This window comes from Nerophis lumbriciformis, linkage group LG16 (assembly GCF_033978685.3).
Source record: "Nerophis lumbriciformis linkage group LG16, RoL_Nlum_v2.1, whole genome shotgun sequence".
Lineage (NCBI taxonomy): Eukaryota > Metazoa > Chordata > Actinopteri > Syngnathiformes > Syngnathidae > Nerophis > Nerophis lumbriciformis.
In genome coordinates, this window is record NC_084563.2 from 18,800,508 (window position 1) to 18,828,468 (window position 27,961).

The 27,961-nt window shown below is 41.6% G+C and overlaps 1 protein-coding gene across 2 annotated transcripts in view; it reads right to left on the bottom strand.

The window, feature by feature from the left end:
- Window positions 1–1,138: 1,138 nt before the first annotated feature.
- The window catches only part of LOC133617042 (solute carrier family 4 member 11-like), a 113,301-nt gene continuing 86,478 nt past the window's right edge, over window positions 1,139–27,961 (bottom strand). For both annotated transcript variants that reach the window (XM_061976731.1, XM_061976732.1), the window contains 8 exons: window positions 27,571–27,644; window positions 27,248–27,500; window positions 24,663–24,769; window positions 24,368–24,533; window positions 18,779–18,952; window positions 13,685–13,880; window positions 8,217–8,386; window positions 1,139–1,277 (listed from right to left, as the gene is read on the bottom strand). In XM_061976731.1, coding sequence (XP_061832715.1) covers window positions 1,211–1,277; window positions 8,217–8,386; window positions 13,685–13,880; window positions 18,779–18,952; window positions 24,368–24,533; window positions 24,663–24,769; window positions 27,248–27,500; window positions 27,571–27,644 — 1,207 coding nt within the window. In that variant the 3' untranslated portion in view covers window positions 1,139–1,210. The remainder of the gene's footprint in view (window positions 1,278–8,216; window positions 8,387–13,684; window positions 13,881–18,778; window positions 18,953–24,367; window positions 24,534–24,662; window positions 24,770–27,247; window positions 27,501–27,570; window positions 27,645–27,961) is intronic.

Sequence of the window (27,961 nt, forward strand, 5' to 3'; positions counted from 1 at the left end):
TTTAACATAAAAGTGTTTGTGGGTCTGATGGACCCGTTGCATTTTGTGTCTTTTAATGCCTCACAATAAAATACTTTTATGTTAAAATACTGAACAGAGGTTTATTGGGATCAGGTAAACATCTGTTCAGTATTTTAACATAAAAGTGTTTGTGGGTCTGATGGACCCGTTGCATTTTGTGTCTTTTAATGCCTCACAATCTAACACTTTTATGTTAAAATACTGAACAGATGTTTACCTTATCCCAATAAACATCTGTTCAGTATTTTAACATAAAAGTATTTGATTGTGAGGCATTAAAAGACATGCAACGGGTCCATCAGACCCACAAACACTGGCTGAGTAACAACAATATGAACGTTGCACAAGGGTCAAGGCCCTAGTGCAGAAACACCATTCAAAGATCATCTACTGTATGACAGGAGCAAGCACTCTGCTGTTTTTACCGACCTATTGCAAAAAATGTTTTTAAGCACATGCTGCAAAAACCATTTACCAGCGATCCTATATTTCACAGGAGCTCTCTTGATGTTGGATCAAAGATTCTTTATACAAGAGCGATGCTCTGCTCCTTTTTAAGGCAGTGGAAACAGGAGTGCTCTAGTGTTTTTAGGGACCGACGGCAAGAAAAGGTCTCTTAAAATAAGTAAAAGCACTTGTAAAATGCACGGGTTGTTGATGTTATTATTATTATTATTATTGAGTGAGTGACGTCAACCAATTGAAGGACAGCAAAAGCATGCTGTGGGTTTTTGTCCTCTTAGGCTCTAATCCCACTGCCATGTTGGCCTCTAGGCGTCTACTGCCATCTATTGGAGGAGCTTCACACTGCGGCCTTATTCAGGCTTTATTTGCATTGCACTGAACCAATGTTTTATTATAATAAGACTAATAAAAAAAAAAAAAAAGATTGTCTCAAACTAATTTATAGATTGCTATATGTTAAAAATGTCAGGTACAAGAATGCATTAATATTGTTTACATTTTTTTTGTTTTGTTTTTTAACGGACAAAGTAAAAATACAAACAACGAAACAGGAAACAACTTTTTTTTTTTTTTTTAATTTTGAGGGTTTCTTTAACTTTGTTTTGCTTTTTGTCCCCAGCTGGCTGGCGAAGAATGTGAGAGTTGGATCACGTTGCAGGAGATGTCGTACCAACTTTATTGAGAAGAAGAGTCAGTGGTCGCCATTTGCGTCGTCCCTTTCTGCTCACATGTGCTGCGAGTCCATGATGTCCAGGTACTTGGCCTCGATCACCCGCGGGAGTAAGCTGGTCCTGAAGACAGACGGCACAAAGGTTGGCACTAAGAAGTACATGTTTGTCCATTTACACACACAGACACACACGGCTGTCCATTTACACACAAGTCCACTGCAAATTTACATGAAGATATATGGGAATTTCAGTTTGTCCATTTAGACACACACACACCCACACACACCCACCCACCCACACACACACACACACACACACACACACACACACACACACTGCAAATTTACATGAGGATATATAGAAATTTCAGTTTCTCCATTTACACACTCACTGGCACTGCAAATTTAAATGAGGATATATGGAAATTTCAGTATCTCCATTTAGACACACACGTACTGCAAATTTAAATTAGGATATATGGAAATTTCAGTTTCTCCATTTACACACTCACTGACACTGCAAATTTAAATGAGGATATATGGAAATTTCAGTTTGTCCATTTACACACACACACACACATACTGCAAATGTACATAAGGATATATGAAAATTTCAGTTTGTCCATTTACACACACACACACACACACACACACACACACACACTGCAAATTTACATGAGGATATATGGAAATTTCAGTTTGTCCATTTATACACACATGTACTGAACATTTACATGAGGATATATGGACATTTCAGTTTCTCCATTTACACACACACACACAAACACACACACACACACACACACACACACACACACACACACACACATACTGCAAATTTACATGAGGATATATGGAAATTTCAGTTTGTCCATTTAGACACACGCACACACACACACACACACACATATACTGCAAATTTACATGAGGATATATGGACATTTCAGTTTGTCCATTTAGACACGCACGTACTGCAAATTTACATGAGGTTATATGGAAATATCAGTTTGTCCATTTACACACAAACACACACGCTGCAAATTTACATGAGGATATATGGAAATTTCAGTTTCTCCATTTACACACACACTGGCACTGCAAATTTAAATGAGGATATATGGACATTTCAGTTTGTCCATTTACACACACATACTGCAAATTTACATGAGGATATATGGAAATTTCAATTAGTCCATTTACACACACACACACACACACACACATATACTGCAAATGTACTTGAGGATTTATGGAAATTTCAGTTTGTCCATTTACACACGCACGTACTGCAAATGTACATGAGGATATATGGAAATTTCAGTTTCTCCATTTACACACACACGCACTGCAAATTTAAATGAGGATATATGGAAATTTCAGTTTGTCCATTTAGACACACACGTACTGCAAATTTACATGAGGATATATGAAAATGTCAGTTGTCCATTTACACACACACAAACACACACACACACACACACACACACACACACACACATATACTGCAAATTTACATGAGGATATATGGAAATTTCAGTTTGTCCATTTACACACACATGTACTGCAAATTTAAATGAAGACATATGAAAATGTCAGTTTCTCCATTTACACACACACACGCACTGCAAATTTAAATGAGGCTATATGAAAATTTCAGTTTGTCAATTTACACGCACGCACACACACACACACGTAATGCGAACATCTGTATTTCTATTCATGTAAAAACCTAATGCAAACATCTGTCAGTCCATTTACAAGTACGCAGTGCAAACGCCTGTAAAGGTCCTTTTACATACCCTGACAGAGTATTTGCATATACATGTTATTCTGTCTATGTGCATACGCAATTAATGCAAAGGTCTGTTTGTCCATTTACTTATAGGAGATAATGACAATGTCTGAATATGAACGGACTGACCAGTATTTATATCGGTGTATGGACCAACATACACATAGTAACACAAACATCGGCATTTCCATTTATGTAAACGACACAATGCAAACGTTTGTGTGTCCATTCGCATACGCTTATAATGTACATGCCTCCACAGTCCACTTACATACTCGCACAATGCACATTTTGTCTAACCATTTTTAACCATTTAAGGTCTGTTTGTCCAATTAAAGTAAATAATGAAAACGTCTGTCCATTTACATACACTGATATACTCATCAGTCCGTTCATATTCGAACAAACACATAACGTACACAAACATCTGTATTTCCATTTATGTAAACGACACAATGCACACGTCTGTGTCCATTCGAATATTCTGATAACGTAAACGCCGAACAGTCCTTTCAAATACTCGCACAATGCAAATTTAGTCTATTCATTTACATAAACAATCATGCAAAGGTCTGTTTGTCCATTTACTTCAATGAAATAATGAAAACGTCTGTCCATTTACATACACTGATATAGTCCTCAGTCCGTTCATATTCAAACATATACATAACGTAACGCAAAGATCGGTATTTCCATTTATGTAAACGACACAAACGTCTGTGTGTCCATTCGCACAAGCTGATAATCTACACGCCTATCTGCAGTCCATTTATATACTCGCACAATACAGATTTTGTCTATCCATTTGCATACAAATGATCTGAACGTAAGTCTGTTCTTTTGAAAACACAAAGAATGCAAACATTTGAGGTTTTTGAGATCGTAAGTCAAACAACTGTCTGTTCTTTTACCCAAAAAGATCAGTCAGTCCACTTACACACACTGGTAATTCAAACGTCTGTTATTGTATTTACATTGGAAAGATCGGGTATGTTTTTTATTTTTCGGATAAATGCTTGCTATTAATAATGTGAGTGCATGCCCATTTACACACACGTGACGCAAACATCGGTATGTCCACTCACATGTCAACATGTCTGCTTACACATACACACACACACATTAACGTTTGTCTATCCATGCATGCGTCTAAAAAAATTAATCCCAAAGGTGTTCTATCGGGTCCAGGTCAGGACTCTGTGCAGGCCAGTCAAGTTCATCCCCACCAGACTCTGTCATCCATGTCTTTATGGACCTTGCTTTGTGCACTGGTGCACAGTCATGTTGGAAGAGGAAGGGGCCCGCTCCAAACTGCTCCCACAAGGTTGGGAGCATGGAATTGTTTTGGTATCCTGGAGCATTCAAAGTTCCTTTCACTGGAACTAAGGGGCCAAGCCCAACTCCTGAAAAACAACCCCACACTATAATTCCTCCTCCACCAAATTTCACACTCGGCACAATGCTGTCATGTCTGTATAATCATGTTTTGTTTTAAGTCATGTTTTGTTTAGTTTCTGTCTTTTTCACTCCCTTGTCTGGTCACCATAGCAACCATTAGTTTTCACCTGTCACGTCACGCACCTGTTTCACGTCTTGAGTCACGCACCTGTTTTCGTTAATCATGTCCGTAGTATTTAAGTTCAGTGTTTTTCAGTTTGTTTTTCTGACGACCTCGCACCCCATACCGCACCACATTTATGCTCTGTCCATTCCTGTATGATCCTGCTTCATGTCCCTTGTCACAGTAAGTTTTGGTTCCATGTTTATAGTCTTTTTGTTTTTTTCATAGTTTATTCTCCGCCACTGTGCGCGCTTTCATTTATTCCTTTTTTTTGATATATTAAATAAATCATGTACCTCCATTCCCGTCTCGCACGAGCCAACTTTCCGTTGCATCCTGGAAAAGCAAACTCCCAAGATCAAGTCCTGACAGTAGGTCGTCAGCAGACCCGCTTTTCCGCACGTAAGTTGGCCGATTTGGACAATTTGGATGAGGCTTCTTGGGAGGTGCTGCGTGCCATGGAGGCAGAGACGCTGCGCTTTTCCCCCAGGGAGCGCAGGGGGATGATGTGGGGGAATGGAGGCAAGTTGGTGCCGATCGGTACGTCACCTCAGCCACGGAAGCGCCGCCAAAGGCGAGGGACGCCAGGAAAGACTTCCGCGAGCCAGCAGGACACGCCGCTCCCACAAGCCCCGCCCCCTCCGGGCGGAAGCAAGCAGCAGTCTGCCCGGCTTCCCCATGATGACATCACAGACCAGGATTTTTGTTTCAATACTTTTTCTTTAAATCACCCGCCTCCAGCTAAAAACTCTGCCATGTCTTTGATAAAGCATTATCAAAACATGTTTTTAGAAATCAGGTCTAGTCAGTCACAGCCATCCCAATTTCATGCCCCGCCCCCCAAGACTCATGCCCCGCCCCCCAAGACTCAAGTCCCGCCCCCGTCACAATTTTTTTCTTTTTTACCGCCCACACAACCCCAGGTGGGGGATAAAAAAAAACAATTTGGCCCAAATAAAGGGGACATTTCTGCCCTCCCCCGCCCACCCCTACAGAGAGTTCCAGACCGCAGGGAGCGCGTCTGGTATCCGCCGCTTGAGGGGGGGGCTGGGGTCGGGAGCTGTGTTGGTGGGGTGGCTCGGCATCACCATGCCAAGCCACAGCCTCCCTCACGGCCGCCACCACCAGTCTACCGACCTGTCAAGCCACAGCCTCCAGCACGACCGCCCTCACCAGTCTTCCGACCTGCCAAGCCGCAACCCCCAGCTAGGCCACCTCCACCTGCACCAAGGCTAGCACCTGTTGCCGCACCAGCTCCACCATGCCAAGTTCCTCGCCAAGCTCCGCTACCAGCTCCACGACGCCAAGCTCCGGTACCAGCTCCACGACGCCAAGCTCCGGTACCAGCTCCACGACGCCAAGTGCCGCCAGTCGCAGCTCCACGACGCCAAGTGCCGCCAGTCGCAGCTCCACGACGCCAAGTGCCGCCAGTCGCAGCTCCACGACGCCAAGTGCCGCCAGTCGCAGCTCCACGACGCCAAGTGCCGCCAGTCGCAGCTCCACGACGCCAAGTGCCGCCAGTCGCAGCTTCACGACGCCAAGACCCGCCATGCCAAGACCAAGACCAAGACCCGTCATGCCAAGACCAAGACCAAGACCCGCCATGCCAAGACCAAGACCAAGACCCGCCATGCCAAGACCAAGACCAAGACCCGCCATGCCAAGACCAAGACCAAGACCCGCCATGTCAAGACCAAGACACGCCATGCCAAGACCAAGACACGCCATGCCAAGACCAAGACACGCCATGCCAAGACCAAGACACGCCATGCCAAGACCAAGACACGCCATGCCAAGACCAAGACTCGCCATGCCAAGACCAAGACTCGCCATGCCAAGACCAAGACTCGCCATGCCAAGACCAAGACTCGCCATGCCAAGACCAAGACTCGCCATGCCAAGACCAAGACTCGCCATGCCAAGACCAAGACTCGCCATGCCAAGACCAAGACCCACACCAAGACCCACACCAAGACCAAGACCAAGACCCACACCAAGACCAAGACCAAGACCCACACCAAGACCAAGACCAAGACCCACACCAAGACCAAGACCCGCCATGCCAAGACCCACACCAAGACCAAGACCCACGCCGAGCTTCGCCGCTGGACGCGTCACGCCGAGCTTCGCCGCGTCACGCCGAGCTTCGCCGCTGGACGCGTCACGCCGAGCTTCGCCGCCTGACTTGCCACGCCGAGCTGCCACGCCTGCCAAGTTGACGACGCGCCTGCCTCCTCGTCGGCTACGGATATGGCCGCTACCTGGTCGCCCGCCACGCCAAGTGCGCCCACCTCCCAGTCGGCCACGAATGTGGCCAATCCCTGGGCGCCCGCCTCGCCTGCTGCAGCGGCGTTCCACTCGCCGCCGCCACTTGACTTTGCCTCGGTGGATTCGGGGCCACTTGGGCTGGCGACCCACCGCCATGTCCCCCTCCCGCCCTCCCATGACTTTTGTTGAGTTTTTTCTTGGACATCTGGTATCTGTCCTTAAGGGAGGGGCTCTGTCATGTCTGTATAATCATGTTTTGTTTTAAGTCATGTTTTGTTTAGTTTCTGTCTTTTTCACTCCCTTGTCTGGTCACCATAGCAACCATTAGTTTTCACCTGTCACGTCACGCACCTGTTTCACGTCTTGAGTCACGCACCTGTTTTCGTTAATCATGTCCGTAGTATTTAAGTTCTGTGTTTTTCAGTTTGTTTTTCTGACGACCTCGCACCCCATACCGCACCACATTTATGCTCTGTCCATTCCTGTATGATCCTGCTTCATGTCCCTTGTCACAGTAAGTTTTGGTTCCATGTTTATAGTCTTTTTGTTTTTTTCATAGTTTATTCTCCGCCACTGTGCGCGCTTTCATTTATTCCTTTTTTTATATATATTAAATAAATCATGTACCTCCATTCCCGTCTCGCACGAGCCAACTTTCCGTTGCATCCTGGAAAAGCAAACTCCCAAGATCAAGTCCTGACAAATGCAGTCCGGAAATGTAGCGTTCTCCTGGCAACCTCCAAACCCAGACTGGTCCATCAGATTGCCAGATGGAAAAACGTAATTCATCAGTCCAGAGAAGGTGTCTCCACTGCTCTAGAGTCCAGTGGCGACGTGCTTTACACCACCGCATTCCACGCTTTGCATTGGACTTGGTGATGTGTGGCTTAGATGCAGCTGCACGGCCATGGAAACCCATTCCATGAAGCTCTCTGCGTACTGTACGTGGGCTAATTGGAAGGTCATATGACGTTTGGAGCTCTGTAGCAACTGACTGTGCAGAAAGTCTCTTTGCACTATGCGCTTCAGCATCCGCTGACCCCTCTCTGTCAGTTTACGTGGCCTACCACTTGGTGGCTGAGTTGCTGTTGTTCCCAAACTCTTCCATTTTCTTATAATAAAGCCGACAGTTGACTTTGGAATATTTAGAAGCGAGGACATTTCACGACTGGATTTGTTTTGTTGCACAGGTTGCATCCTATGACAGTTCCACGCTGGAAATCACTGAGAGCGGCTCATTCTTTCACAAATGTTTGTAGAAACAGTCTCCATGCCTAAGTGCTGGATTTTATACACCTGTGGCCGGGCCAAGTGATTAGGACACCTGATTCCGATCATTTGGATGGGTGGCCAAATACTTTTGGCACAATAGTGTAAGTCCCATTTCCGTTTGTGTCAGCTGACACCCGTCAAGTTAAAAGCTGAAAAGGAGTCCTCACCTGATGGGGACGAGCAGGATCATCAGGAGGGGGAAGACCATCTTCATGTAGGGCAGGGGGTACATGCCAAAGGCACACAGGATGACCAGCTGGATCATCTGCAGCCCCGTGAAGTAGTGGACCTTCCTCTGGGGCACACGGCGGATGTAGTGGGTCGGGGGATAGGCGGTCTAAATGAGGGTTAAAAAAGTAGAAAACCATTGACCATTATAGGAGACATAGTTTATCCAATGGGAGACTGAGGGCAGCAGGAAGAGGGAGTGTAATACTGCAGCCTTTAGCACTAAGCTTGTTGTTTAGCATACAATACAAAAGAATCATACGGACCGGATGATATTTTGGCACCCTTCAACTGCACACCTAAGGCTGGAAATTGGTGGAAACATACACCGCTGCAGTGTCGCGTGTGCTGTTTTTTTTCCACCACATGGTGGCGCTGTTGTTGAATCCCATGCGAAGGATTGGACTTGGAATTTCTCCCACAGCTCAATGCTCTACTACAAAGCACCCCATTAACTAGGGATGTCCGATATTATCGGCCGATAAATGCTTTAAAATGTAATATCGGAAATTATCGGTATGGGTTTCAAAAAGTAAAATGTATGACTTTTTAAAACGCCGCTGTGTACACGGACGTAGGGAGAAGTACAGAGCGCCAATAAACCTTAAGGGCACTGCCTTTGCGTGCCGGCCCAATCACATAATATCTACGGCTTTAGACGCACTCACAAGTGAGTGCAAGGCATACTTGGTCAACAGCCATACAGGTCACACTGAGGGTGGCCGTATAAACAACTTTAACACTGTTACAAAAATGCGCCACACTGTGAACCCACACCAAACGAGAATGACAAACGCATTTCGGGAGAACATCCGCACCGTAACACAACATAAACACCAACAGAACAAATACCCAGAACCCCAAGCTGCTGTTTTGAGGCATGTTAAAAAACAATAATGCACTTTGTGACTTCAATAATAAATATGGCAGTGCCATGTTGGCATTTTTTTCCCCATAACTTGAGTTGATTTATTTTGGAAAACCTTGTTACATTGTTTAATGCATCCAGCGGGGCATCACAACAAAATTAGGCATAATAATGTGTTCATTCCACGACTGTATCGGCATCGGTAATCAAGAGTTGGGCAATATCGGATATCGGCAAAAAAGCCATTATCGGACATCTCTACCATTAACTTAAAGGGGTTTTATAATACAAAACCAACTTTTCTTGCCTGTTGGTACCTGTTTTTGTGTATTTAAGGTCTGCATAAGTCAGGAAACTGTGAAATGAAACCATGGAGGCATGGCGCAGGTATTTAAAAAAACAATCTTGCCTTCTTCCAAACTTGAGACTTTAGTGATGTACTTTGTCTTAGTTAGATATCTCCATATATGGTAGAGGTTTACCCAGCTTTGCGCGGGTTTACCATTTTTATATTTATTATATATTATTATTATTTTTATATTATTATCATTATATTAGTTGTTGTCACCGAGTTCCTTATTTTTTTCTGTCCTCTTGTTGTGGGGCAGACTGGCTCATACATGCACATAAAATCCTCCGCTATTGCCGTTTCTAATACAAAGTAGCCAATACTGTAAATTCCGGACTTTAAGCCGCTAATTTCTTCCTAGTTTTTGAACCCTGTGGCTTATAAAACGGTGCTGCTAATTTATGGATTTTTTTTTCTTCGTGAATGCCCATAATGTTTTGTGTTTAATAGTTTTTATTAAACCCAAGCAGAAGACTAAAAAGGTGTTATTGTTTGTGCTATGGCGCCATCTTTTGGACGAGTCCGCTCACTGCAGGTATTGCGGATTCTAAATGTACTCCTGTTTTGATGCCGTAAACCGGAAAAAAATCGACCATAGCGTTTTTCATTCATCACTCCAAGCAACATTTGTAAGTTTTACAATACAACTAAAACAATTCTTATTTACTTATGTGTGACGTCTGTAGGAGTGTTTTCATGCATATTTGTACGTGCTATCACAATTTAATGAAGCTAGTGTTGTTAGCATTAGCTAATATGCTAACATGTTTACGAGTGTCTGTGTTGGTATTATTAACTTACAATGGCGTTCTTTTTGTATTGTTTCAGTTTCACAAATTCCTCAGTAAATTCACCAAAACCTCCCGGTGGAGTTATTGAGTCTGTTTAGCTGATTGGGTCCATGACGACGACTTATGTTTTGTTTGATTATCCGTTTTACTGCCATGTTATAGAGACTGTTTGGAAACAGTAAGGTATGTAAAAAAAAACATTTATGGAAAATTCCTGTGTAAATGACTCATTTCACAACGTACAATCGTGGTCAAAAGTTTACATACACTTGTAAAGAACATAATGTCATGGCTGTCTTGAGTTTCCAATAATTTCTACAACTCTTATTTTTTTGTGATAGAGTGATTGGAGCACATACTTGTTGGTCACAAAAAACATTCATACTCATTTTCATTAATTACTAGTTTCTATGTAACTGTTTTTATATTGTTTTACTTTCTTTTTTATTCAAGAAAATGTTTTTAATTCATTTATCGTATTTTATTTTTTTTATTTTTTTTTAAAGGACCTTATCTTCACCATACCTGGTTGTCCAAATTAGGCATAATAATGTGTTAATTCCACGTACACTTATACAGCCTGTTGTTCACTATTCTTTATTTATTTTAAATTGCCTTTCAAATGTCTATTCTTGGTGTTGGCTTTTATCAAATACATTTCCCCCAAAAATGCGACTTATACTCCAGTGCGACTTATATATGTTTTTTTCCCTTTTATTGTGCATTTTCGGCCAGTGCGACTTATACTCCGAAAAATACGGTACAATGGGGACTTGTCGATTTCAGAACCAAATACTGTATTTTCCGGACTATAGAGCGCCCTGGTATATAAGCCGCATCCACTAAATTTTAGAAATAAGCCACAGAAATATACGTTATGAAATGAGTTATTTACACAGAAAGATTCTGTAAATGTTTTACATACCTTAATTGTTTCCAAACGGTGTCTGCAACACGGCAGTAAAACGGTTGATCAAACAAAACAGAAGTCATCGTCATGGACCCATTAACTGCAGAAGCTACCTCTCCAATCAGCTAAACAGACTCAATAACTCCCCGGGTGACGTTTTGGTGAATTTACTGAGCAAATTGTGAAACTGAAACCATAAAAAAATAATGCCTTTGTAAGTTAATACCAACACTGCGATTCGGAAACATGTTGGCATATTAGCTAATGCTAATGACGCTAACTTGACTACATTACGATAGCTCGTACAAATATCCTACAGACATCACCCACGGGACGCTTTAGTAAGTAAGAATTGTTTTAGTTATATTGTAAAACTTACAAACGTTGTTTGGGGTGATGACTTAAGAATCCATCAGAGTAGAAACGCTCACTCTACTTACTGCACTTAAAGGCCTACTGAAACCCACTACTACCAACCACGCAGTCTGATAGTTTATATATCAACGATGAAATCTTAACATTGCAACACATGCCAATACGGCCGGGTTAGCTTACTAAAGTGCAATTTTAAATTTCACGCGAAATATCCTGCTGAAAACGTCTCGGTGTGATGACGCCTGCGCGTGACGTCACGGATTGTAGAGGACATTTTGGGACAGCATGGTGGCCAGCTATTAAGTCGTCTGTTTTCATCGCAACATTCCACAGTATTCTGGACATCTGTGTTGGTGAATCTTTGCAATTAGTTCAATGAACAATGGAGACAGCAAAGAAGAAAGCTGTAGGTGGGAAGCGGTGTATTGCGGCAGGTGTTGTGCCGGATAACGCACCCCCGCCGTAGAATGCACCCCCTGACTGTTGTGCCGGATAACACAGCCGGTGTTTCATTGTTTACATTCCCGAAAGATGACAGTCAAGCTTTACCATTGGCCTGTGGAGAACTGGGACAAAAGAGACTCTTACCAGGAGGACTTTGAGTTGGATACGCAGACGCGGTACCGTGAGTACGTATGCAGTTGCGGCTTCCAAACATTTGATCGCTTGCCCGTACGTGCGTGCCGCTATGTGCATGTCACGTACGTAACTTTGGGGACTTTGGGGAAATATATGTACTGTATGAACTTTGGGGAGGTGAACGGTACTTTGGGCTGTGGGATTGAGTGTGTTGTGCAGGTGTTTGAGTTGTATTGGCGGGTTATATGGACGGGAGGGGGGAGGTGTTTGTTATGCGGGATTAATTTGTGGCATATTAAATATAAGCCTGGTTGTGTTGTGGCTAATAGAGTATATATATGTCTTGTGTTTATTTACTGTTTTAGTCATTCCCAGCTGAATATCAGGTCCCACCCGCCTCTCACAGCATCTTCTCTATCTGAATCGCTCCCACTGCCCTCTAGTCCTTCACTCTCACTTTCCTCATCCACAAATCTTTCATCCTCGCTCAAATTAATGGGGAAATTGTCGCTTTCTCGGTCCGAATCGCTCTCGCTGCTGGTGGCCATGATTGTAAACAATGTGCAGATGTGAGGAGCTCCACAACCTGTGACGTCACGCTACTCGTCTGCTACTTCCGGTACAGGCAAGGCTTTTTTATCAGCGACCAAAAGTTGCGAACTTTATCCTCGATGTTCTGTACTAAATCCTTTCAGCAAAAATATGGCAATATCGCGAAATGATCAAGTATGACACATAGAATGGACCTGCTATCCCCGTTTAAATAGGAAAATCGCATTTCAGTAGGCCTTTAAGCACTACCGGTAAACGGAAGGATACCGCAGTGAGTGAACTCGTCCAAAAGATGGCGCCACAGCACAAACAACAAAACACCCTCTCGGTGTATTTGTTGTTTTTTTAACTTTTTATTTTGGCCGTTAGAAAATCAAAAATTGTAAGTTAACCGCACAGTCTTATATGCCGCAGGGTTTAAAGTGTAGGAAAATAGTAGAGGGTTATAGTCCGTAAATTACGGTATTCACGTTTACATTGTTCCTTATTGGGAAATGTTTTCACTATACAAACCTAATTGGTTCAAGAACCAATTAGGTTTGTAAATGGAGGTTCCAATGTAATTTAAAAAATGTTGATGGCTACTGCATTTTGCGCACATCACATGGGGGCGCTAATCACCTACTCAGTGGCCTAGTGGTTAGAGTGTCCGCCCTGAGATGGGTAGGTTGTGAGTTCAAACCCCGGCCGAGTCATACCAAAGACTATAAAAATGGGACCCGTTACCTCCCTGCTTGGCAGTCAGCATCAAGGGTTGGAATTGGGGGTTAAATCACCAAAAATGATTCCCGGGCGCGGCTAACGCTGCTGCTCACTGCTCCCCTCACCTCCCAGGGGGTGAACAAGCGGATGGGTCAAATGCAGAGGACACATTTCACCACACCTAGTGTGTGTGTGACAATCATTGCTACTTTAACTTTAATCAATGCACATGAAAAATGATAACCAGACAGGCCTCCTCGCCATCCATCCGCCTTGCGCACCTGTTCCTTCAGCAGCAGGGCCATGCGGTCCACCATCTGGTTCCCGTCCAGCGACGTGGCGGCGATGTAGAGGAAGAGCCCGTAGAGGACGGGCTTGGGTATCCACTGCAGAGGAATGGGCAGCATGAAGGCAGACAGGCCGATCAGGATGTTGGCAGTCAGCGAGGTCAGGCGTGTCTCCTTCACGCTAACGATACTGGTAGGCATCAAGAAAAAAAAAACAAAGCTTCGTCAGGGATTTTTTTTAATTTTGTTTTTTTTAGTTCAAGCCATCCTTGAGACGCTCATTATCGACATTCCGAGACAAAAGGAGTAAATATTTTCACTGGCGTGGGTTTGTTTGTTTTTGTGTCACCTTCTGTCTGCAGGGTTTGGCAGACCTGTTGTGGAAATCTGTAAAAGTGCCTTTATTTTACTTTAAAAGTCCACTATTATGCTCAACTAACTTAGATGAAGTTGTAACAGTATTATGTGTCTGGGGAGGAGGGGTCTCTGGTCACCAAACGTGGAAAACATCTACAGCAAGGGTGTATTGAGGGCCACGTAGCTGCACTCACAGGGCCGCGTTTAACAGCAAATACACTATATTGCCAAAAGTTTTTGGCCACCTGCCTTGACTCACATATGAACTTGAAGTGCCATCCCATTCCTAACCCATACACTGTAAAAAAAAAAAAAAAAAAAAAGAAAGTTGAGGAAACGCAAATTTTCAAGGCAACAAGATTTTTGCGTTTTCTCAACTTGCTGGCCAGACACTGTTTTGGTACACTGTAAAAAATGATTATAGTTTTCAAGTTAGTCAGACTCAGAAATAAGGTTTCACTTTTTTTAACTACCAAAACAGTGTCTGGCCAGCAGTAGTCAAAAGTTGAGAAAACGTAAAAAATCTTGTTGCATCATGTTGCCTTGAAAATTTGCGTTTCCTCAACTTTTTTTTTTTTTTTTACAGTGTAGGGTTCAATATGACCTTTTGCAGCTATTCTGGGAAGGCTGTCCACAAGGTTGCGGATTGTGTTTATAGGAATTTTCCACCATTCTTCCAAAAGCGCATTGGTGAGGTCACACACTGATGTTGGTGGAGAAGGCCTGGCTCTCAGTCTCCGTTCTAATTCATCCCAAAGGTGTTCTATCAGGTTCAGGTCAGGACTCTGTGCAGGCCAGTCAAGTTCATCCACACCAGACTCTGTCGTCCATGTCTTTATGGACCTTGCTTTGTGCACTGGTGCACAGTCATGTTGGAAGAGGAAGGGGGCCCGCTCCAAACTGTTCCTACAAGGTTGGGAGCATGGAATTGTCCAAAATGTTTCGGTATCCTGGAGCATTCAAAGTTCCTTTTCACTGGAACTAAAGGGCCAAGCCCAACTCCTGAAAAACAACCCCACATCCTAGTACCACTTTGTGGCTGAGTTGCTGTTGTTCCCAAACTCTGGGCCTGGTTGTCAGTCTCCGTTTTATTTAATGTCAAAGGTGTTCTATCGGGTTCAGGTCAGGACTATGTGCAGGCCAGTCAAGTTCATCCACACCAGACTTTGTCGTCCATGTCTTTATGGACCTTGCTTGTTGTGTTGGAAGAGGAAGGGGCCCGCTCCAAACTGTTCCCACAAGGTTTGGAGCAGGGAGTTGTCCAAAATGTTTTGGTATCCTGGAGCATTCAAAGTTCCTTTCACTGGAACTAAGGGGCCAAGCCCAACTCCTGGAAAACAACCCCACACCATAATTCCTCCTCCACCAAATTTCACACTCGGCACAATGCAGTCCGAAATGTAGCGTTCTCCTGGCAACCTCCAAACCCAGACTGGTCCATCACATTGCCAGATGGACACCTGTTTGTAGAAACAGTCTCCATGCCTAAGTGCTGGATTTTATACACCTGTGTCAGGCTTGTCCCTGACTGTTTGCTCAGGTCTTCATTTCCTGTCAGCGCTCTTATTTTGTTTCTATTTCCTGCTTGTATTCCTGAGTGCTTTTCCCCCTCAGCTGTGGCTGATTGGCACCTGGCCACACCTGGTGTCAATCAGCCAGCTACTATTTAGTCCTGCTTTGCCCTCCAGTCTGTGCTGGAGTATTGTCATTACGATTGTCAATGTCATTAATACTTGTCGTTGTAGCTGCGTTCACTCTGCTCATGTCATAGTTCCTTCGTGTCACAGTAAGTGTTTTTGTTTCTTGTCCACAGTTAGCCTTTGTGCTAGTTTTTGTTCATAGCCAAGTTTGTTCTCACGCCTTTTGTTTGTACCCTTTTGTTTGTTCTTGTTTTAGTGTTAAATTAAATCATGTTTTCCTGCCGTCTCTGCATCTTGGGGTTCGTCACCTACACACTCTGACAACCTGATTCTGATCATTTGGATGGGTGGCCAAATACTTTTGGCAATATAGTGTATATTCATTTGTCTATTGCATATTTTTCTGTACACTGTCAAAAAAAATCAGTCATCAGAATTTTACTGTAAAATGCTTTTTTTTTTTTTTTTTACAACATATTACCATAAATGGAAAAACATTTAATTTATATTTTAAAAAAAAGACAGCTTACTCGCCAGAACGTCACTGTATAATTTACGGTGGATTTTTACATTACTGTAAATGTAATTTATTTTTAATTCTGGCGAATGAGCTGCCAGTTTTTTTTTTACCATAAAAAAGCACAAAAAATATTCACAGTAATACTTCGTAAAAACGACTGTAGATTTTTATGTAAAAAAATAAAAAAAAAAAAAAAAAAACTGGTGGTAGAATGTCCAATTTACAGTAATATGCTGTAAAAAACATAACTACCGTATTTTTCGAAGTATAAGTCGCACTGGAGTATAAGTCGCATTTTTTGGGGAAATGTATTTGATAAAAGCCAACACCAAGAATAGACATTTGAAAGGCAATTTAAAATAAATAAAGAATAGTGAACAACAGGCTGAATAAGTGTACGTTATATGAGGCATAAATAACCAACTGAGAACGCGCCTGGTATGTTAACGTAACATATTATGGTAAGAGTCATTCAAATAACTATAACATATAGAACATGCTATACGTTTACCAAACAATCTGTCACTCCTAATCGCTAAATCCCATGAAATCTTATACGTCTAGTCTCTTACGTGAATGAGCCAAATAATATTATTTGATATTTTACGGTAATGTGTTAATAATTTCACACATAAGTCGCTCCTGAGTATAAGTCGCACCCCCGGCCAAACTATGAAAAAAACTGCGACTTTTAGTCCGAAAAAAACGGTACTCAGCGTCACGTGTCCTGACGAAGACCAGAAGGCGGGCTCACATTACACCAGTTTTAAAATCTCCGCATTGGCTCCCTGTGTGTTTCAGGATCAATTTGAAGGTTCTTCTTATGGTATATAAATGTTTTTATGGTATTGGGCCTACTACTAGTGTTGTCCCGATACCAATATTTTGGTACCGGTACCGGCACCAAAATGTAATTTGATACTTTTCTAAATTAAGTGCACCACAAAAAATTGCATTATTGGCTTTATTTTAACCAAAAATATTTCAGTACATTAAACATATGTTTCTTATTGCAATCGAATTTTGGCTTTAAATAAAATAGTGAACATACTAGACAACTTTTTTTCGTAGTAAGTACCGTATTTTTCGGAGTACAAGTCGTTCCGGAGTATAAGTCGCACCGGCCGAAAATGCATAATAAAGAAGGAAAAAAACATATATAAGTCGCACTGGAGTATAAGTCGCATTTTTGAGGGGAAATGTATTTGATAAAACCCAACACCAAGAATAGACATTTGAAAGGCAATTTAAAATAAATAAAGAATAGTGAACAGGCTGAATAAGTGTACGTTATATGAGGCATAAATAACCAACTGAGAACGTGCCTGTTATGTTAACGTAACATATTATGGTAAGAGTCATTCAAATAACTAACATATAGAACATGCTATACGTTTACCAAACAATCTGTCACTCCTAATCGCTAAATCCCATGAAATCTTATACGTCTAGTCTCTTACGTGAATGAGATAAATAATATTATTTGATATTTTACGGTAATGTGTTAATAATTTTACACATAAGTCGCTCCTGAGAATAAGTCGCACCCCCGGCCAAACTATGAAAAAAACTGTGACTTTTAGTCCGAAAAATACGGTACTCAGTGGCACGTGTCCTGACGAAGACCAGAAGGCGGGCTCACATTACACCAGTTTTAAAATCTCCGCATTGGCTCCCCGTGTGTTTCAGGATCAATTTGAAGGTTCTTCTTATGATATATAAATGTTTTTATGGTATTGGGCCTACTACTAGCGTTGTCCCGATACCAATATTTTGGTACCGGTACCGGCACCAGAATGCAATTTGATACTTTTCTAAATTAAGTGCACCACAAAAAAATTGCATTATTGGCTTTATTTTAACCAAAAATATTTCAGTACATTAAACATATGTTTCTTATTGCAATCGAATTTTGGCTTTAAATAAAATAGTGAACATACTAGACAACTTTTTTTCGTAGTAAGTACCGTATTTTTCGGAGTACAAGTCGTTCCGGGATATAAGTCGCACCGGCCGAAAATGGATAATAAAGAAGGAAAAAAAACATATATAAGTCGCACTGGAGCATAAGTCGCATTTTTTGAGTAAAATTTATTTGACCCAACACCAAGAATAGACATTTGAAAGGCAATTTAAGATAAATAAAGAATAGTGAACAACAGGCTGAATAAGTGTACGTTATATGAGGCATAAATAACCAACTGAGAACGTGCCTGGTATGTTAACGTAACATATTATGGTAAGAGTCATTCAAATAACTATAACATATAGAACATGCTATACGTTTACCAAACAATCTGTCACTCCTAATCACTAAATCCCATGAAATCTTATACGTCTAGTCTCTTACGTGAATAATATTATTTGATATTTTACGGTAATGTGTTAATAATTTCACACATAAATCGCTCCTGAGTATAAGTCGCACCCCCGGCCAAACTATGAAAAAAACTGCAATTTATAGTCCGAAAAATACGGTAATCAGTTTGATCTCGATCAAGCATAAGAGTGTTCAGGTTGCTTTTTTTGTTGTTGTTGTTGTTGTTTTTTTTAGGCTTGAGGTTGACGCACGTGGTGTAGACGTGGCCGTCCTCCACGTGCTGCTCCACTTTGGCCAGCTGGCGGGCGTGCAGCGAGGAATGCGGGAAGGCGGCGTGCATCCATGGCAACCCCAGACAGGACATGAGGATGTTGATGAGGCCCGTCAGCACCAAGTCCCAGTGGAATGCCGTGCCCTTGAGCAGCCTGGGACCGACAAATGGACACGGTTCAAAGGTTAGTTTTTTTCAACATTTGCGTCTTTTTCGGCGCGCTGGTGCCTCAACTTAAGAGTGTTTTGAGATAAGAGCAGCCTCTCAGCTAATTGTTGCGCCTTAGGTCACAAGCAAAAATTTGAGTTACAAGCATCCCCCCGCCATTAGTTGTTGTAGAAAATGTAAGATCTGCTCAAAACATCCGGTTTAGACTTAGACTTAGACAAACTTTAATGATCCACAAGGGAAATTGTTCAACACAGGAGCTCAGTTACAATGATGGAAAGTGTAAGGATGGAAAGGACAATGCAGGTATAAATACACTAATATAGCGATAAAAAATCCAACATATATACGAATATATACATATGTGTACAGAATAATATATATACAGATATATTATATTATATCAATAACATTAATACAATATATACCAATGACCATGTACAATATTACAGTATATACAGTACGGTACACAGTTTACTCGCTAGCATTAGGTTCTAGCTAGAGATGTGAATAACTTTGATTTTCCTAGCATGGGAAGGAGGAAAGTGGGTGTGAAGGACAGTGCTGAGAAGACAATGTAAATGATATTTATTGAATTAAATGAAAAAAATCATCAAACACATGATCACTGCTAGTCTGCACCGTACTGAAGCCAACAAGGTTAGAATAACAGCATGGAAAAGCCGCTGATGTGTTTGACGAAAAAGCAGCTGAAAGGAGATACCGTAGAAGTCCATTCTCCAATGTAAATTCTGTACATTAATATTATATTCCTAAAACTACTGGAGTTGTTAGTAGTACATATTTAGAGATGTCCGATCATGGCTTTTTTTCCCGATATTCCGATATTGTCCAACTCTTAATTACTGATTCCGATATCAACCGATACCGATATATACAGTCATGGAATTGACACATTATTATGCCTAATTTTGTTGTGATGCCCCACTGGATGCATTAAACAATGTAACAAGGTTTTCCAAAATAAATCAACTCAGGTTATGGGAAAAAAATGCCAACATTATTGAAGTCACAAAGTGCTTTTTTTTTTTTTAACATGCCTCAAAACAGCAGCTTGGAATTTGGGACATGCTTTAACTGAGAGAGCATGAGGAGGTTGAGGTGGACGGGGTTGGGGGGAAAGGGGGGGGTTGTATATTGTAGCGTCCTGGAAGAGTTAGTGCTGCAAGGGGTTCTGGGTATTTGTTCTGTTGTCTTACGGTGCGGCTGTTTTCCCGAAATGTGTTTGTCATTCTTGTTTGGTGTGGGTTCACAGTGTGGCGCATATTTGTAACAGTGTTAAAGTTGTTAATACGGCCACCCTCAGTGTGACCTGTATGGCTGTTGACCAAGTATACCAAGTATGAAGGCATTCACTTGTGTGTGTGTTAAAAGCCGTAGATATTATGTGACTGGGCCGGCACACAAAGGCAGTGCCTTTAAGGCTTATTGGCGCTCGGTACCTCTCCCTACGTCCGTGTACACAGTGGCGTTTTAAAAATTCATTAATTTTACTTTTTGAAACAGATACCGATAATTATGAAACCGAAACCAATCATTTCTGATATTACATTTAAAGCATTTATCGGCCGATAATATAAAACATTTATCTTAAAGTTAGTTTGTCTTTTTAAAAAGCGGTGCTGTTTATTGGGGTGGGTGTAAAGCGACCATTAAATTCATATCACTTCAAGATGAGAGATGTTGATTTGAGATACAAGTGTTTTGAGTTAAGAGCACCCTCACAGAACCAATTTAGCTTGTAAGTTGAGGTACTTCTGCACAATGGTTGTCATCCATCTTTTGGAAGGAAGTCCGGAGTGTTCCTGTTGTATAGAGGATCTTTGTTTTTACAGTCGGTCCTTAAGACAGCAGAGGCCTCGTGTCCATTAAGGATCTTTACTTTACGTTTTTGCAGTAGGTTCTCAGAAAACAACTGAATGCTCGCGTTATACAGAGCTGGGCTTCTTGACCTCTCTGACCTCGGGGCCCAACCTTTACACTACTGAGGGGTCCGGAGCTCACTTAAATATTAACGCTGAATTAGTAATATTACTTTTCATTTTAATAGTATTTAATATTTACTGTATATTCAACCTACTTACAGTTTAACAGGATACATCTTGTCAGATGGTATGAAAGCATGTGTTCATCACAAATATTATTACCAAGGCTTAGGTCAGGCTGATTACAAAAATAAAGACTATTCAAATATACTGAGAAAAAAAGGGACTCATGAGAACTGATGAAGAATAAATTTACACACAATCATGCCGTGTAAAATACATTAATTCTAACTAAATTAAAAATAAATAAGAGTATATATGTGTATGTATATGTATGTGTGTATATATATATATATATATATATATATATATATATATATATATATATATATATGTACATGTATGTGTATATATTTATATGTATGAATATGAGTGTGTATATGTGTGTGTGTGTGTATATATATATATATATATATATATATATATATATATGTATGTATGTGTGTGTGTGTGTGTGTGTGTATATATATATGTGTGTATATTTATATATATGTGTGTGTGTGTGTATATATATATATATATATACACACACACACACATATATACAAATTTATTTATATATATATATATATATATATATATATATATATATAAACGTGTGTGTGTGTATATATATGTAAATAAATAAATAAATGTGTATATTTATATATATATATATGTGTGTGTGTGTGTGTGTATATATATATACACACACACACACATATGCACTCATATTCATACATATATACACACAGACACACGTTAGCTATTATATATATATATATATATACTCATAAACATACATATATATGTATGTTTATGTTTACTCATAAACATATATATATGTATTTATATATATATATAAATTTGTATATGCCTGTTTCATGAGGGGGGGTACCCTCAATCATCAGGAGATTTTAATGGGAGCATTCGCATACCATGGTTTATATAGGGCACAGAGTGGGTGGGTACAGGCTGGCGTAGGGGCGTGGTGATTGGCTCATGTGTTACCTAGGAGGTGTTTCCGTCTATGGCGGCATGCTGTTACAATTTCGCTGCGCTTGTTGAGGGATGACAGGTCTGGACGGTAAATAATAAACAGTTTCTATTTCAAGCATAGGTTGCATCTTTTATTACCACTATTGTAAGGTGTGCTGGATGCAAGAATTTGCCATGTTATTGAATATTCAACATTATTGTCTTTGAGGTCCCAAATGTGTTTGCTGAGTTCTGTGGTATTTCGCAGGTTTTGGTTCCTGAAAGAAGCCTTGTGATTGTTCCATCTGGTTTTGAATTCTCCCTCGGTTAATCCTACATATGTGTCGGATGTGTTAATGTCCTTGCGTATTACCTTAGATTGGTAGACAACTGATGTTTGTAAGCACCCCCCGTTGAGAGGGCAATCAGGTTTCTTTCGGCAGTTACAGCCTTTGTTGGTTTTGGAGTCGCTCTGTCCGATATATGAACAATATATGAACAATATACGACAAATCATCTCAAACCACAACAAAACAATTGCAAATGAGCCGTCGGCCCCCGGACAGAGCGACTCCAAAACCAACAAAGGCTGTAACTGCCGAAAGAAACCTGAAACTGTTTATTATTTACCGTCCAGACCTGTCATCCCTCAACAAGCGCAGCGAAATTGTAACAGCATGCCGCCATAGACGGAAACACCTCCTAGGTAACACATGAGCCAATCACCACGCCCCTACGCCAGCCTGTACCCACCCACTCTGTGCCCTATATAAACCATGGTATGCAAATGCTCCCATTAAAATCTCCTGATGATTGAGGGTACCCCCCCTCATGAAACAGGCCTGTAGAGATGAAATAGTCTTGTGATTTTTTTCCCACACATACATATATTGCGCTCTACTACGGTATCGAGCACTATTTTTTGGATAACCTTATTAAGACATATATATATATATATATATATATATATATATATATTTATGTATATGTTTACGTGTGTGTGTGTGTGTGTGTGTGTGTATATATATATATATATATATATATATATATACACACACACACACACACATATATGTGTATGTGTGTATGTATATATATATATATATATATGTATATATGTATGGGTATATATAGAATGTATGTGTGTGTATATATATATATATATATATATATATATATATATATATATATATATATATATATATATATATATGAGTATGTTATATATTATATATATGTACATGTGTATATGTGTGTATATATATATATATATATATGTGAAAATACAGCTTCACCACTTTAGTCATAATTTTTGCGCTTAAAAATCTTTACGACTTAAGCTCCAGGATTCTGCTGTTTGTTTGATATTGTCATCACTCCCACAAGTGGTGGAAAAGTGTACGGCCACTGAGTACAGCTGCGGCCCATAGCCTTATGGTTAAGCAAAACTGATCCGAAGGAACCTTGACCTGCGCCTCAATCCCAAATTGTGCCACTTTTGGGGCATTCCACATTGGAGGTTCCTCTCTAGTTCTGCTACCTTGTTTTGCAGTACAAGAGACACCCGTCCCTGCACTGCAAATCTACACCACAACAATGAACATAGTGTGTTTGTTAAGGCAGTGTTTTTCAACCACTGTGCCGTGGCACACTAGTGTACCGTGAAATATTGTTTGGTGTGCCGTGGGACATTATGTAATTTCACCTAATTGGGTTAATAATATTTTATGCAAACCAGTAATTTATAATCCACAAATAATGTTCTGTTGTTGAGTGTCTGTACTGGCTAGAGCTCGGCATATCAGTAGGTGGCAGCAGGTAGCTAACTGCTTTGTAGATGTCGGGAACACAGTTTGTCGTGATCACAAAATAAACAAAAGGCGAGTGCCGCTCAGAAAAGGCATTGAAGCTTAGGGATGGCTATGCAAAACGAAACTAAAACTGGACTGCCTGCAAAGTAAACAAAAACAGAATGCTGGACGACAGCAAAGACTTACAGCGTGGGGAGCAGACGGCGTCCACAAAGTACATTCGTACATGACAATCAACACCAAAATAGGAGTGCAAGACAAGAACTAAAACACTACACACAGGAAAACAGCAAAACAAATCAAAATAAGTCACGGCATGATGTGACAGTACACCTACTTTGAGACAAGAGTTATAGTGATGCATGCTTGGTTATGGTTTGAATTCATATCCAACAATTGCGAGAACAACTTTTTATTTTATTGAGTTTAATTTGTATATGTTTTCTGCTCGCGGTGTGCTTCGGGATTTTTTTCAATGAAAAAAAATGTGCCTCGGCTCAGAAAAGGTTGAAAAACACTGTGTTAAGGTATATTATTTCAGACAGCACACACACGGAACGTACTTACTTGTGTTCCGGCACGTGTGTGAGTGAAATGACGATGTTCTGGTCTATAAAGATGAGCAGAGCGAGGAGGAAGCCGAGGCCCACGGCGCTCAGGGTGTTCAGTCCTGACAGCTTGTCGAAGGGAGGGTATTTGAAGATGGGCCCGTTGTGGACGCTGAACACAGGAACTGTCAAGAGCGCGCCATTCACGGGGTTAGAATCAGACTGCTTCAACACCGTCACTCGACCGGCAACAAAAACCAGTGTACTGACGGAGGCCGTGATGTGGTGTAAGCTCAGTGGAGATGTTCACTCACGCTGTACATCCAGGAAGAGGTAGGAGCCGATGAAGGAGCAGATCACCACGGAGATGGGCAGAGCGCAGTCGGATACCACTTCTCGGATTCTGTTGTTCAGGTACGGGCTGAAAGGGCCGGAAATTATTCAGCGGGGACATTCTTTTTCAACGGGCATTTCACACTTTATAGCGCCGTGTCGGGGGTCCCAGACAAATGGGTCACGGTGGCTGCCAGACAAATAGAGTGCAGAGGTGAGTGCATCATTACCGGCAGGAAATACGCTCTGATATATCTGCGTGTGAACAGCTTGTTTCAAAAGCTCCTATCTTACATTTTAGCAAGCATTTTTAGCACAATACATATTCTATAGAAAGTAAATGTGAACATACTTGAGAGCAAGTATATTATTCACTTGGGGGCCGCCTTGGGCGTATATACATACATGTGTGTATGTATATATATATATATATAATGTGTATATGTATAAATGTATGGCAGTAGAAAATGGATGGATGTATGTATACCTGCTCAGTGGCCTAGTGGTTAGAGTGCCCGCCCTGAGGTTGTGAGTTCAAACCCCAGCCGAGTCATACCAAAGACTATACAAATGGGACCCATTACCTCCCTGCTTGGCACTCAGCATAAAGGGTTGGAATTGGGGGTTAAATCACCAAAAGGATTCCCGGGCGTGGCCACTGCTGCTGCCCACTGCTCCCCTCACCTCCCAGGGGGGTGAAAAAGGGTGCTGGGTCAAAATGCAGAGAATAATTTCGCCACACCTGGTGTGTGTGTGTGTGACAATCATTGGCACTTTAACTCTATATGTACATGAGGGGTGTAACGGTACACACAAATTTCGGTTCAGTACATACCTCGGTTTAGAGGTCACGGTTCGGTTCATTTTTGGTACGGTGAGAAAACAACAAAATATAAATTTTTTGGTTATTTATTTACCAAACTTGTATAAAATAATTTAAAAAAAACTACTGTTTGTCTATAAATACAGTATATGGATAACATTTATCTATAGTCTTTTTATTAGACATTACAAATGACACGATGGTATTACATTTACACCCCAACACTGCTTTACCTATCAATCAGTAATCATGATTTCAATATTGATAACAATAATCTTAATTATTACTTTGGCCATAATTGGCAGCCCTAGATCTCATACATGAACACACATATGAATATGAATATATATTATACATGTACATTGGGGCGGCATGGCGTAGTGGGTAGAGCAACCGTGCCAGAAACCTGAGGGTTGCAGGTTCGCTCCCCGTCTCTTACCATCCAAAAATCGCTGCCGTTGTGTCCTTGGGCGGGACACTTCACCCTTTGCCCCCGGTGCCACTCACACCGGTGAATTGAATGATGAATCATAGGTGGTGGTCGGAGGGGCCGTTGGCGCAAATTGCAGCCATGCTTCCGTCAGTCTACCCCAGGGCAGCTGTGGCTATGAAAGTAGCTTACCACCACCAGGTGTGAACGATTGATGGGTTCTACATGTAAAGCGACTTTGGGTACTTAGAAAAGCGCTATATAAATCCCAGTTATTATTATTATTATTATTATTATTATTATTATTATGTGTGTGTATATATATATATATATATATATATATATATATATATATATTAGGGGTGTAACGGTACACAAAAATTTCGGTTCGGTACGTACCTCGGTTTAGAGGTCACGGTTCGGTTCATTTTCGGTACAGTGAGAAACAACAAAATATAAATTTTTTGGTTATGTATTTACCAAATTTGTAAACAATGGCATAACATACATATACACACAGGGTCCATTGCCACGGTTAAAGGCCTACTGAAACCCACTACTAGCGACCACGCAGTCTGATAGTTTATATATCAATGATGAAATCTTAACATTGCAACACATGCCAATACGGCCGGGTTTGCTTACTAAAGTGCAATTTTAAATTTCGCGCGCAATATCCTGCTGAAAACGTCTCGGTATGATGACGCCGGCACGTGACGTCACGGATTGTAGAGGACATTTTGGGACAGCATGGTGGCCAGCTATTAAGTCGTCTGTTTTCATCGCAAAATTCCACAGTATTCTGGACATCTGTGTTGGTGAATCTTTGGCAATTTGTTCAATGAACAATGGAGACAGCAAAGAAGAAAGCTGTAGGTGGGAAGCGGTGTATTGAGGCCGACTGCAGCTCCACAAACACGGCCGGTGTTTCATTGTTTACATTCCCGAAAGATGACAGTCAAGCTTTACCATTGGCCTGTAGAGAACTGGGACAACAGAGACTCTTACCAGGAGGACTTTGAGTTGGATGCGCAGACGCGGTACACTTATTCAGCCTGTTGTTCACTATTCTTTATTTATTTTAAATTGCCTTTCAAATGTCTATTCTTGGTGTTGGCTTTTATCAAATACATTTCCCCAAAAAATGCGACTTATACTCCAGTGCGACCTATATATGTTTTTTTCTTCTGTATTATGCATTTTCGGCCGGTGCGACTTATACTCCGGATAGACTTATACTCCGAAAAATACGGTAATGCCACAATATGCGTTTTATTCGAATAAATGCACTCTTCCGCGCCGATGTGGCCTACCTCCTTTTGATGAGGTAGAGGGTGTACCCCAGCCACAAGGTCCCCAGCATGAGCAGCAGACACAGGATGGGGATCTCTCTGGAGCACAGCACCAGAGATTTGGGCAGGAAGACCGAGGCGTGACCCCCAGTGTGTGCATCAGGATGGGCCTCCGTCACGTTCTTCAGCCTTTCGAGAACCTGGTTCATCTCGTGAAGCACCAGCGTGCCGTTTGCGGTCGCCAGGGTGGGTTCGTGGAAGAAGTGGTGAAAAACTGGAGCACGTGAGGGAAAGACGCCATTATTACATCGCCGACTATTTGTATTAAAACCCAGTGGACCTACTTTTAACCGTGCCCTTCACCGCATCGCCAACAAACGCCACGGAGATGAACAAGGCGATGACTTCCTCTGTGGAGCTGGGGAGATACAAGCAGACACAACGTTAGGGCACAGAACGTGATGAAACGCGGCAGCACGCGCCAAAAGAAAGGAGTCATAACACCGTCTGTCCTCGCCTCGAGGTCACGCCACGACAAGAAGGTGGTCAGAATGCTAAGTGCGATAGGTCGTTTTTTTGGTCTGTGACGACCAAACGTGGCAGGTTACTCTGGTGAAAACATTCAGAAAGGCTATTTTTAAAGACTTTCTGCAAAAAAGCCGGTCAAAGATCCTCTATACCAGTGTTTTTCAACCACTGTGCCGCGGCCGTGAGATACAGTCTGGTGTGCTGAGG